General features: G+C 38.2%; 1 protein-coding gene across 4 annotated transcripts in view; it reads right to left on the bottom strand.

Moving 5' to 3' along the window:
• Positions 1-14149, bottom strand: part of Tafa2 (TAFA chemokine like family member 2) — a 464270-nt gene that overhangs the window by 137184 nt on the left and 312937 nt on the right. For all 4 annotated transcript variants that reach the window (XM_032913322.1, XM_032913308.1, XM_032913314.1 and 1 more), the window contains exon 2: positions 10797-10903. In XM_032913322.1, coding sequence (XP_032769213.1) covers positions 10797-10902 — 106 coding nt within the window. In that variant the 5' untranslated portion in view covers position 10903. The remainder of the gene's footprint in view (positions 1-10796; positions 10904-14149) is intronic.

Below are 14149 nucleotides of genomic sequence, written 5' to 3'. Positions count from 1 at the left end.
TTTTTTCTACAAGATCACAATATTTTATATTCTGTCAAACAAACTTTATTTTGAATAATATCAAAAAGTTTGGGGGCGGGAATAAAAATTTTAAAAAAATGTTTCTTCTAGATATGGTTTGTCTAAGTAAGACTTGAACAATGATGTCATCAATCCTACCCACAGACAAAGAACTACAGGTAACTACTGATTACTGAGAAAGAGAATTACCCTCTCCCAGGAATGAACTTCTAGTAACATTATCCAATACAGAGCAGTCAGCATGAAACTATGAAAACCCAACAAGAATGACCTCATCAGGTTGTGTTTGCACACATACACACACACACACACACACACACACACACAGAGTAATAATAATAATAATAATAATAATAATAATAATAATAATAATAATAAGCTATCAGTTTGAGAGCTAGGTAAGGGCACAGGAAAGAAGGGGACTTGGGAGGGGTTGGGGGAGAAGAGGAAAAGGAGGAATCACAAAATTTGAATTAAACATGTATATATAAAAAGGAATTATATCAAATTTGAAAAGAATATAAGCTAAAATTATGTAAGGAATATGACTGATTATTAAAAGCTGTAGGTTCTCAAACACATCAGTAAAGTTGTAAGAGTGGGGCATACAGCTCAGGGGCAAAGAGCTGCCTGGTATAAGAAGGCCCCGTGATCGGCCTCCAGTGCTGAAACAAAAGAAAACTGGCAAAAGAATTGAAGAATACAAATAGTAGAAAGTAGAAATAATTCTAAAACTGACTTTATCCATTCATTGGTTACTCAAAAGCATAAATCATATAAATTAAGCACTATCTGTAGACCTCATTTAATGAATACATTTTAATTAGTGACCTATATTTTTCAGAGAAGATGGAAAGTTTTATATTCCTTTATGATGGGGAGGGGGCTGGAAATAGTAATAGGAAGTATTTGTAAATATTTCCCTGACAGAGATTTGTCATTTTTTTCAAACATTTACTCGTCTGTATTATTTCTATATGGAAAAGAGCTAGAAACCCTTGATAGTAGATTTCCCACAATTCTTTTCTAGCTGGTTTCAGTCAGATTCAGCCTTTGAAAACACAGCAGCTCTAAAAACATGTATCTGTCTCTCAGAATCCAGTGCAAAGAGCACAGTTATATAACAGTCTCTGGTTGTGTTAAATTTATCATGAAATACAACACCCAGTTCTGTTATGCTGGTTCCAGCCAATGCCTGCCTGCCTGACAGATGGACAACAGGCTGCCCCTGACTTTAAAGATGCATCAGTCTTGGCTAAAGGCTCTAGTTGGCCTGGATGAGACTGTGCTGAAGTTTGAGTCTTTTCTCTAGGATCTTCCTTTTATCTTTTATTAAGGAATGATGGCCCCAGTGTGGACTGCACATCCCACTCCTACACCTTGCACCCTCTAAAAGTTTCTCTTCATGTTTATCCGTTGTACCTTTATTCTGTCTTGGAGTCTGAAAGAACAATCAAAGGACCTATTTCTCTTTGTGTATCTAAATTCTTAAGTGCTAGGATGAGAAAGGCCTGCCTGCCCAGGGATGTGACCATGAGAGAGGGTCCCTGTTGTATTTGTCCTAACTACCTTGGACCCTTCTTAGAAAGTTCATACAATGGGATCCTCTATGGTAACAGGGTGAATCCTAAAAGAAAATGTTTCAGGCATGTGTTCCACTTTGTAAATACTTATAGTAGGATTGTGTTTGTGCAAAATTAAAAACCAGACACAACAGCATCCAATTGTTATAGACTCCCCAATGGGAGGAATTATAATCAGCAAGATGTATAAGGGACTTTGAGGAGCCCACAGTTAACTATTTCTTGTTCTTGTTGGTAACTGCAAATTTATCTGTCTTGTGTTTATACTTTAGTATGTACATGTGTATTCTATGCCATAATACATAAGCATGAGATATCTTAAGAATAATTTTAAACTTATTTGTAACTCAGTAGTATTTAAAGAACTGAGAAGGCAAAAAGCATGTGACAAAATATATAACGGATAAATATTGTATACTCCCAAATACACGTAACATTGTTGACCAATTAAACATGAAGACATGCTCAAATGTTATTCACATAAATGCTGTCAAAAAAAGTTATGTTTCTTGACTTTCCTTCTTGGTATACTTCCATAGGTTCCCAAAGATATATACTGATTGGAAATTTAATGATATATTTTAAATGTATCCCTAAGACAATACTCCACAGTCAATCCACATATTGTTTATGTTTCTTTCAAAGCATAATCCACTTGTTTTTATCATGGAGATCCTTTAGACCCTATGAGGTACAGATCGCCTTGGACTGCAAACTGGCTCAAGACACGTTGGAAGCATCTTAACCAGATTGGATGGAACCATGTTCATTCTAAGAAAACGGTCATTCTGAGTGTGTCCTCAAAGCATCTTCCCTAAGAGTCTTGAGCAGACTGACTATGTCTACCTCTCCTGTGACCCCCGTGAGCCAGCTAAGACTGTGAGCTCACGAAGCCTTCTGTTGTTGCTCCTGTAGTGCTATAGAAGCTTCTAAAATGCATGGATTCTGCGTCCCTCATTCAGATCCAACATCAAGTTTTCTACCCTTTAAAAAATCCCATTGCCTTATCAGGCATCACTGTCCTGTGGAGGCTTGCTGACCCAGTGTAGGGGAATGCTAGGCCACTGAGGCAGGAGTAGGTGGGGGAGCACCCTCAAAGAGGCATGGGGAGGGAGGAGGGATGGGAGCTTGTGGAGGGGAAACTGAGAAGGGGAATAACATTTGAAATGTAAATAAAGAAAATAACCAAATTTTTAAAAAAGCCTCTCCCAACTCTCCTCATCCATTTATAGTCTGTTTTACCTAAGCATCCCCAAACCTTATCATTTCAGTATCACTTGTCATCAAACATTTACCTGTGTGACTATGTGACACATATACATACAGAGCTATGTGACCTACAGCATCACGGCTTTTCTGTCTGGATACACAATGAGCTCTACTAAGGCACAGATTCTGTTCATTTTGCTCAATTGTGAATCAGTGGAATTTGGCCTAAAGCCCAACATTTAACAGGCACATAATGTCTATTCTATCTCCTGAGCAGTTGCTCCAGTTGATGAAAGAAGCATTAAATAGACCAAAGGGCACTACAAGGTCTACACTTAGACTTTCTAACAGTTGTTATCTTACCTACAAAATTGAAATCATTATTTTTTTAACTAAATTTTCTTAGGAAAAGAAAAAAAGAACTTTATCCAGAGTTCTAACCCAGATTGTTAATTACATTGAGTTACAATGAGAATACCATGTTTTTAACCTTAGATAATCAGACTAACTTTTAGGGTGTGTTTTTCTCTCCCCTGTATAATTTTCACACTGGGTATCTCAGGGAGATTTATTTCTTTTTTTAAAAAAAGATGTTTTTCCAAACCAAACACTTAGTGACGATTTGTTCTTTTTAGATTTAGTTAGGAATGTGGTGGGTAGACAAAGAGAAGACAAGAAACATATTAGCTCTCTAAGATTAATGGCTGTATTTTTCTTTGGGGAACTTGGAGACCTCGACTAAACTGTTTCCTCTCTGATCCCCAATATCTGAAGCTGTACCTAATGTAATTGCTTCCAAGGGGGGAAATACTGCTTATATTTTTCTGACTGGCTGTCACAGTGTTCTTGGCTAATCTCCCCTGATATGCCCAGCTCAATATAATTGTAAGAATTCAGGGCAGAGTCTTTCTGAGACAGTGTGAGCAGTAAACTTATTTGTCTCTCAGTGAGGTACCGTTAATTCCCAAAGCACAAAAGTTTGTTAAGAAGATGACAACAATTTCTGATTGTTAGATATCTGTTTCCTGAGATGCAGCTGTTGTGGATTACCGGAGTGTCCCTGTGTCATAGCAAGCAGAGAGAGTGACACAATTCTCCACTTGGCTGCTCTTGAGAGCAGAATTTATTGCATTAGTATACTGCCTCTGCTATGTATTGAGTTTATTATTTCACAGTGCACATCTGTCTATTCTGAAATGTCTATTCACAACTTTCTTCCTTACAGTCTGTTGTGTGCATGTTTTCCTCTCCAATATTTCTCCTTGTCTCTATGAATGCTTAGAAGCACTCAAAGGTATGGCTGTTTCTGCCTGGAAAAATTCTTTCCTCTTGATATCTCCCTGCTAAAAATGTGAACTCAGGCCCAAAGGCCTTATTTAAACATATAATCCCTCCTCAGCACTTTCTAGGCCTCTTCCTTCCTTTATACTGTCTCTACTGCATTTATACCATAAAGCGTACCATTTTATTTCCTTTTCTTTTTATCTATTTTCCTACTTCAGAGATAAAAGCTCCATAAGAGAAAAATTTTTTATCTCTTTTATGTACTACCATATTCTCTGCCCTGATGCAGGTACTCAAAAAATATTGAGTAAACAAACAACTTTTCCATTACAAGAATCCAATATAAAATATTTCCACAAGATAACAATAGAGTCAATGAGTCCAGGACTTCTCAGTCCCACACAGGTGGTGGTTCTATTGGAAGAAACAGCAAGTCCTGCTAAACAAGAAATATTGATTACTACCAGATCAGCCTAGGCTCTTTGTAGCTATACGTCAGAAAAAAATGGGGGTGGAGGGAGTTCGGTATCAATGTGGTAGATGATCTGGATAGCAATGGCTTTGGCAGATGAAAGGGATGTTTGGGGTGCAAAATGATCCATTGGGGGTACTTTTGGGCACTCATCTCGCTAGCTTTATTTATCAATTTGCGAGGGAACGACATGATACGAAAGGCTCAGAATTCTCAGTGAAACATCAAGTGAACATATCAGACAAGAATAAGAGCTGCGGAAGGAGATGAGGAACTCGAATGCCCTGGTGGTAGTAACATGTATAACTCATGTCTGTCTGTAATCCCTAAGAACCACAACATGGCCGGTATGGTAAGAGATACCAACGGTGAAATGGTGGCACTTGTATTTCAAGGGTAAAAAGCCTAACTGGACACGAGGCTCATTCAATAGGAAGGAATTTATACCTGGCACTGCAATTTAGCTAACTACCTAAGGAAGGTGAGGTCATGGACTCATTGCCACATTCCTAAACTGACACAATTATCAACTACATCCTAAATACCATCCTTACATCCACAGGTACATGTAGCCCTCACTCCTGCTCAAAGCAGCCCCATTTGCAGCACACAAAGACCATCAAAGAAATCTACAACTACTCAAAGTGTAAAAAACAATGGTTCTGGGGTACTCATCCCCAGTATGTGTCAACAACACAAGCCCATCATTTCGTCTCAGTGATCAGGATGGAAGAGGGAGAAAAAGATTCTAAGAACCTGAGGACCAGCGCATTGCCAGTGAGAAGCGTCTTTAAGACAAGATAGGAAAGCTGCGCCCATGAAATTTCAATAATTTGGCTGCCTTAACAGGGCATGCATGATGAGAAAACTAGCTGACATGCTATTAGGAATGGAGAAACTTTCTCAAGGATGCAGCACCACTAAATCAAGGACTATGGACAATCAATGGCTACTGAAAAGCAAGAATCAATCTTCTCAAGGGACAAGACCCTGGATAGGATATCCATCTTCAGTGGGCAATTATAAACACATATACAGAGAAGCAACACTAAAGGACTCAGTAGTGTGAATGGGGTGTGTGTGTGTGTGTGTGTGTGTGTGTGTGTGTGTGCACTGTGTGTGCGTACGTGTGTGTGCACTGTGTGTGCGTACGTGTGTGTGCATGCCTGTGTGTGTATATGTGTGTATCTGAATGTATGTGTGAGTGTATGAGCATGTGTGTGTCAGTATATGTATCTATGTGATTATGTGCATGTATGTGTGCATTTGTGTGTAAGTATGTGTATATGAGTGTGTGTAAGTGTATATGAGAGTATGTATGCATGTGAGTATGTGTGTGTGTACATGTCTGTCAGTGTGTGTTTGTAGGTGCAGGTGCATGGGTATGTGTACATGTATGTGCATGTATGTGTGTCAATGTATGCGGGTGTGCATAAGTGTGTGAATCTGTGTGTATGAGGGTGTGATCTGTGTATATGAGTGCGTGAATCTGTGTGGGAGTCTATGAATATGTGTTTCAGTGTGTGCATGCGTTTGTGTGTGCATGTATGTGTGTGTGTGTGTGCATAAAAAATAATAACAATAATGGAAGAAGAAGTTGCAGATTTAATAGGAAGTTTCAGGGCAGGGGAGAATTTGGAAGAGGGAAAAAGAAAGTGGGAATGATGTAAATACAGTATTAATGATAAATCCTCCAAAAAATTAAAAATTTTAAATAAAAACGTTCACAAAACTATAAATATAATTGAAGTTTTTATATGATAAAATTCTCCTTGTGAAGTGGACTAAATGGCTAACTTATCTCACAAAACAAATTAGAAAATTATATAGAATGGAAAAGAGAAAGTAAGAACAAGAACATAAAGGCATTAAAGTCCAAGAAACTTCTCAGGCAGGAAAGAATTTTAGAGGCAAACGATACATGAAACTGAAGCACATCGGTGGACTAAAGCATAACTGAGGTGCAAGGAGAGTCAAGGAAGAGTGACTATTTAACCTGAATAAATATTCCAAAGTGTAGAAGGGAGAGAACTCAAAAGTCGATATGTAATGTAAACACTGAGCCACTCGGAAAGAGTGCGAATGCTGTCGTGCACGTATCACCTGACTGTAGTTCTATCCTAGTGGTAGTAGAGATAATATCCATTTTGTGTTCATAAGCAATACTAATCCATCAAACTCCAGAAGCCAGCCAAACAGATACCAGGAGCGAAGAACTTCATCGCTGGATATATCATGACTATATGGAGAAAGACTTTTATATGTGAATCCCACTTGCAATATTTACTAATCAGATTCGGAACTTAAAAAGTTATGCAGCAGTACCTATCTCACCAACGGTTACCAGACGAGCTGGTATCTGGAATGTTCCTTAGTCCTCCTGGTTTTCTAATATGTACCTTTGATATTTTGGACCAGGGACAGATTTCTTACTGTCTTATGAAAAAATAGTAATTCAATCAGCCTGACTTGCCTAAACTTCATGAAGCAGCCAAACACCCATGTATAAAGAGTGGACATGACAATGGAGAGTGACATTGAAAAAAATACAAAAGTATTGCATGATGTAGAGGAATTTTAGTTCAGCAACATGGCTGCTCTAACCACATGTGTGATCCAGCTGGAAGGCAGACAAGCCCTTAGCACACTCCTTTAAGGTAAAATGAGTTTGTAGAACAAAGGAGCTGTGTTTTAAAGCAATGTCTAGTTGAGATGCAAAGAGACAAATCAGAGAAAAATTTGAGAGAATGAGTCAGAGATAGGATATGCCCAATTCTCATGACAACAGGACAGGAGAGAGGGACGATTTAAGGCAGCACAAGGAGGGAGTCATTGAGAGTCAGTACAGTCAGTGCAGTGCAGTGGAGTTGAGCTCATTCTGAGTTCATGAAGTTCAGTGCAGGTCAGCAGAGGCAGCTGAAGCCAGAGAGTAAATAAGGAGGAGCCAGAAGATTAGACCAAGATGCCAGAGTTAGTTTGAGGCCACGCTGAACAGTTCAGTGAGAAGCTGAGAGAACCCAGATTGAATCAGTCAGCTTGGACAGGAGTTTGAGCCAGAACAGCTGAATTGAACCAGCCAGCCAGAGTTCAGAAAGAGCTGGAAAGGGTGAGTTTACTCAGCAGTAAAACACTGAGAGGACAATTACATCTGGCAAATAAAAGTTACTTTTACAATGTGAAATGAACAGCAAAGGCAAATGTGTCCTTTGAAAAGTAACAAAATGACTAACCCCTAAACAAATTATTAAAAGAAGGGAGAAATATGCTGGATGGAAGAAGAACTAGAGAGTGGGGAACAGGGAGATGTAAACAAAATACTCAGAGCAAAAGTATCAGTGCTGTTGGATTGGAAAACCATTCAGCATTCTATGGCCAAGTTGAACCCAGTCATGTTATGTGACCCAGCAATCTGCTCCCAGGGATGTTTCCTCCAGAGAAACGTGCACATGTACACTGAAAGAAATGTACAGTAGCACCCCTAGAACCATCGTTCAGAACAGGAAGAAACTAGAACATCAAACATCTATGCACAAGAGAATACGTATATTTGTAGTTACTTCATGCAATGTGGATTGACTGGGGAAAATAGATGTGTTATACCTTATAACATACTTTCCAAATAGCAAAATTGCAATTACATACTTACCCTCTATACAAGAACTACCCAAGCTAAGCCTTTAGAAATGTGCAGCCATGCTTCTATGAAGAGGTTATTGTTATTAAATATGAAGGGACTCTAAATGGAATGTTTGGAACAATGACTATGCTAGAACACTAAGGGAGGCAGGAATAGAATGAAGTCAGCATGCACACACAACAGGTTCAAGAACATTAGAAAGTGCATACTTCCAACTCACTACTGAGGACATGAATATGTGCTATATCATTGACATTTATATTGCCCTTACATTTTTATATATGAAATAACACAGGACAAAAAGAATAAGTGAAGAAAAGGAAGGGAAGGAAGGGCAATAGAGGAAAAGAGAAATCCCTCATAAAGTCTTTATGCAAATTAGTGGCAAGGTAGACATGAGACAGAAAGCAGCCTAGGTTGTCTCCTGTACAATGAATTGCACTCGGCAGTTAGCGTTTATTGTACAATGCAGCAGTCTGTTTCCATATACAATGCAGTGTTTGAGACCAGAGAGATGACTCAGCAGCTTAAAGTGCTTTCTGCCGTTCCAGAGGATCTGAGTTTAGTTCCCAGCACCACCTTAGGCAGCTCACAACCACTTGTACCTTTAGTTCCAGTGTATCTGAGGGTTTCTTCTGGACTAAATAAGCAGCTGTCCTCACAGATACACACATATCCACATAATTTAAAGAAACACAAATGTTTAAATATTTTTTTATTTTTATAAATAAATAAAAATGCAAAATATATTGTTAGTAAGAAGTAAGAAACATAGTGGTTTTGAAGCTAATGGAGTACATAGCATGGCGTAAGGATTCTTAAGTATCTCTAACAGTGGCATGCAATTCATACTGTGGAAAGTCGTTATGAATGAATCTCTTCTAGACAGTGCCCCCTGCTTTGACCATGAAAGCATGTCTATCAGGAACACTGATGGTGCTGTTCTGATACCCACCATTCCTGGCATTCCTCTCTGCTTCTCTCACTTCTAAAGCCTGGAAATGGGTCCTGGAGTAACTAACTGTCAGGGAAAGTATAGATGGGCAGAATTTGTTGAGCTCCAGGCATAGCCCCTCTCAGAGAGCTTACACCTTTTGGAAACAAGTACTAAATGCACCTTTGATGTCAGATGCCAGGTTCGCTGTTGCCTTGAAGCAGAGGTGATGTATTGCAATGGAATCTTTTCCACTTTGTACAGATAGCATTGTGATGGTTAGTGTCGTCAACTCTTAACTTGACAAACTAATCATCTGGGGTGCGGTTACGAGAGATCATCTTCTGTTATTTGAAGAAGATGGACCCATCATAATTGTCAGGAGGACCATTATAGGAGCAGGAGATCCTAGATTGCATGAGTTGCTCTGTCGCTGATTATAGATGAAATGTGACCCGCTCCCTCCTCCTGAAATGACTTCCCTGCGACAATCAACCATACCCTGGAACTGTGGTTAAGATGCTCTTGTCAGGGTGTTTTATCACAGTGACAGAGAAAGAAACTAAGATAACAATTACTAAAGAGGATGAAAAGTTTGACTGACAGAACCACAGGCACCATTAACGACAAAGAGAGAACTGTGCATTTACAAGCATGCACACCTCTATAGGTAAAAATGAGGATTACAAAACGGGAACAAACTCTCCACAAAATTCTCCATCTTATAAATTATCATTTATTGGTTTTAAATGCAAGGGGAAGTGTGTTACATAGACCTCAATTCTCACATTGCTTCTGTGTTATCTCTGTGTTAATGGGTCATGTGATGCTAATTAATCGCACATGTCTAAATAATTTAAGTGTTAGAGAATTCAAAGCACTCTTAATTCCTCCTTCACCCCAAAACAGAATAAGAAAGGAAATTGCTAGCCTTTATAGTGGACAGAGAATTAAATAGCAAAACCATATTTCACAGAAAAATCTAAATTGACTTCTCAGGTTATGAATACTTGATTGTGGTAGACATAATGGAGAAATAGCCCCATTTCAACTCATTTGGAAAAGGCGGCCATTCATTACGCTGAGTCTAATGGCTAGAAAGGAGAAAAGGGAGTAATTCTGAGCTGACAGCACATACATATGGACAAATATTCTCACTCTTTTCTGTTGTAGAACAGAACTTACTGGGGATCCTGGTAGAAATGGTGCCCAAATCATGGGCAGAAGGGCATGCTGCCAGAAAAGAGATGGTCTACAAAAAGTATCTAAAAGAAAACTTTACATATACTGTGTACACATGATTAAGACATGCATATGAAAAAGTGTTTTCTTTATGAAGATAAGGGAAGTCTCAAATTCATCTTTATTACACACCAACTTAACATTTTTAACATCACTGTCTTTAAAACAGAGGGAAGACAGAGTTGGAATTTTATATTCATTGGACAATATTTGCAGAATTGGCAGTAATCCTGGAAACACTATGTTTCTCCTCTCAAAGTCATCTTGAAGACAGCTCTCTGCATTTTTACTTAAAGAAAATTGCTAAGGGGAACCCACACCTAATAAAATTGAACAGACCAGTGAAGACAGAATGTGACAATCTGTTTAAAGGAGCCATCTCACACGGACAGCACGGAAAGCAAGGGAACTTACCTTTGTGATGGTTGGCGCTGGAAACAGCTTTCCCCCACAAGGTCACTATAAAAATAATGATCAGAAGCTTCCCTTGTGTTGCTTTCTGTAAGTATCTCTTATTCATCCTGCAACAGAAAAGAGATACCAGCCCTAAGAACATAGAATCATTGCATTTCTCCAGTTGTGCTACAATCGCCTTCCTTGAAACCTTGACCTAGGTAATCCCAGAACATTGAATTTCTCACACTGAAGGTTCTATTTATAAAAACTACATTACTATGGTCACTGTCATCATTGGTAGTGATTGTGTAGTTGTTGTTGTGGTTGTTTACAACAGGATCTTACTATGTAGCCTGGGCTGGTTTTGAACTCACAAACTTCTATCTCAGATTCCCACAGATAAGAGAGCACTACAGGAATGAGACACTGTAGCCAACTATATATACTGTAAACAGGGAATAGTTTTCCAAATGAAGCATGTTGATATGACTCAAGAATCAAGAACCATCTTGCTTTTGTCAGTTTTTATCAACTTAAAGCAACTTGGAAAAATTGTCACTCCTTTCTTCATGTAAATGTAAATGTAATTTATTAAGAAAACTTAAGACACAGACGTTTGAATGACATTGTTTATTTTCCCACCTCTCAAGAGTCTTTCTTCAATGCCAGACAGACTTCCACACATGTTCTCTGGCATGTGCATGCCCATATACATGCACGCAAAAAAAATAATGAATAAATAAGTGTTTGTTAATTGCTTAGATGAATCCTGCTCAGAGTAAAGTCATTTCAAACATCATTTGAGGTTGTATTTTGAAAATCATCCAATGACACAACTTTCTTTTCGCCAGCTTATTTGTACAGTAGGAGACTGGACGTTGTTGAATTCAAATTATTTAACTTCAGCTGAAGTAGAGAAAATGTTAAAAGTAAGAATTTTTTTAATAGTTAACATTTTCAACCTGAACTCATACAATTAAGAATAGAAAAGAAAAGAAAAGAAGAGAAAAGAGAAGAAGAGAAAAGACAAGTGCTTCTTCATACTCTTACACCAAAAATTAGCATCTACTTTCTCAAGCACCTTATAGTATGCTCTTGTTTCTCGGAATAAAATGTCTACCCTCATTTTGTAGGTGACATAATTTGGAATTTTTTAAGGTCACATTTGATAATAGAGTAAAAATTCATACCCAGAATGACATCCTTTTAAAATCCTCATTTAAGCTACTGCAATGGTAAGGCAAAAGCAAAACCAAGGAAAATAGATTTCGTGTAGATGTACTTTCAAGGACAAAATACACATGTGTCCTAGTGTCTTTCGAATTTAGATCCTATATTGAAGTCAACTTGACTGGGCCTGCAGATCCTCTCCTCCCTTCCTACAGCTTCCAAAGCTGGGCCCCTGCTTGGCGATGCCTGGTTCTTCTTCCCCTTGAGGTCACTAAATTATTCTTTCCTCATAGCTTCACTGCCAAAACAACCTTCAACCTGCCTTCAAATCCATGACTAGGGGTAGCAAACATTCGGATACACATTCAGAGCATTCTTTTATATGAAGCAATGAATAAAAAGTAGCTTGATGTAGGATATATTATAATATGAATGTCTTAATATTTCTAAGCTTAGAAGATTATATATATTATATGCTGGGGAAGGAGGTTTGAAGGATTAAAAACATTGATTCCCAAGTCTCAGGGTTTGAATCCATGCTTTCTGGGTTCCTGATCATGGCTGCAATAGTTAATATTGTCATCTTGGCAGAATCGCCTAGAACACAAGCTTCTGATATGACTATGGAGGTTTATCTGGATTAGATTAATTGAGCTGCCATGATTTATCTAAACTTTGGATGACAACATTTCATCAGTTGGGATCTTGGATGTAAAAAGAAGAAAGTTATCTGAACAAGAGTTATCTCTCATCCTGTTTCCTGAATGAAGCAGCAATGTAATAAGAAGCTTGCAGGTCCTGCTCCCTGATTTTCCGACCACCATGGTCTGTACTCCTGAACTATGAGTCAGAATAAACTCTTCTTTCCTACAGCTTGCTTTTGATAGGTTTATGTCACAGCAACAAGACAAATAAATATTTATTAACTTGGGTTATTTTGAGTCTGTAGCTTTAGTTTCTCCTGTAACTGTTGGGCCTCCTTAAGTTTCTTCTACTGTACAATGGTATATTTATATAAAATATATGGCTCACCATGTCACATGTCAAAGAGAGTACACAAAGGGAGAGATATTTGAATATTTAAATTTGGTCACTGAGTCTAAAATCAAGTTTCTTGTTTATTGGCTATACGGGTTTGAATAAATTACTTAAGTATTTTCACTGGCAGTAAGGTAGGGTTTTCAATAATACTGACTGTAATTATAATAATTGGTAGAAGACTACATGAAAGAGTCTATCTAATATTTGAAGCCCCACAACAGGTATTAAATGCTCACTAAATATTAACAAGTACTTGCTGTCTATCAGACTGGCATTTCTCTAACTATGATTCTCCAAGCCCTGGCTCCATGCAATTCTAGCACAGCAATAGTGAAAGACAAATTAGATAAATATATTTGTAAAATTCTGGATTCAACAAATTTAAGGAGATTCATTATTGAATAAAGTTTTTAAGGGGCATACGATTATACAAGCCTCCACTGAGGCATGTTCCAAAACTATCTTTTACAGAGTAGCACAGTAGCATAGGCTATTAGTATCTTCAAGAAATAGTTCAGTGAAACCATGCATTTCATAGAATGCAGGGTGCAGTCTAGTCTCTGGTTTAATAACTGCTAATTTCCTATTTGCTGAATGGCATAAAAACATTTTAGCCAAATATGTTACCACAGGGAGGAAGTCAATGCATGTCAATCATCTCTGCCCGTAGTTAGGGAGTGGCAAATAGGATCAAAGTGGGGAGAGAAAGAGACAAGAAAAGGCAAACCAAAAGAAGAAAAGTGAGAACTCCTCTTTCTAGCTTTCTTCTGCTTTTAAATAATAAATTTGAGCAAAATGTTGTAATGGAGTGATTAATAATTTTTGACAAAGGGACAAGAGCTGAAGGGGAAAAAGCTGAGAGCTACATTTCCTTATACCCTGGTATGAGGGCAGAAGAGGAATCCACAGGCCTTTTTTGCTATTTTGTACCCACCAGATCTCAAGTTAAAGTTTTCTACCGAAAATTAGAATTGTCACATTCATCTGTAAAAACAGCAAAATTTCAGTGAATTGCCAACCCCCCAAAAAACCAAGTGAACAGAAACGGCAAGCTAATGGGTAAGTGCACATAGAAGATGAAACCTTGAAATCACTGCCCAGGCAGCAGCAGCTATCAGGGAATATGGGGGATGTGGGATAAATGAGAAATGGTAACCTTG

This window comes from Rattus rattus, chromosome 1, assembly GCF_011064425.1.
Source record: "Rattus rattus isolate New Zealand chromosome 1, Rrattus_CSIRO_v1, whole genome shotgun sequence".
Taxonomy (NCBI): Eukaryota; Metazoa; Chordata; class Mammalia; order Rodentia; family Muridae; genus Rattus; species Rattus rattus.
The sequence above is the reverse complement of the archived record's forward strand: the minus strand, read 5'-3'. Positions and strand labels throughout refer to the sequence as shown.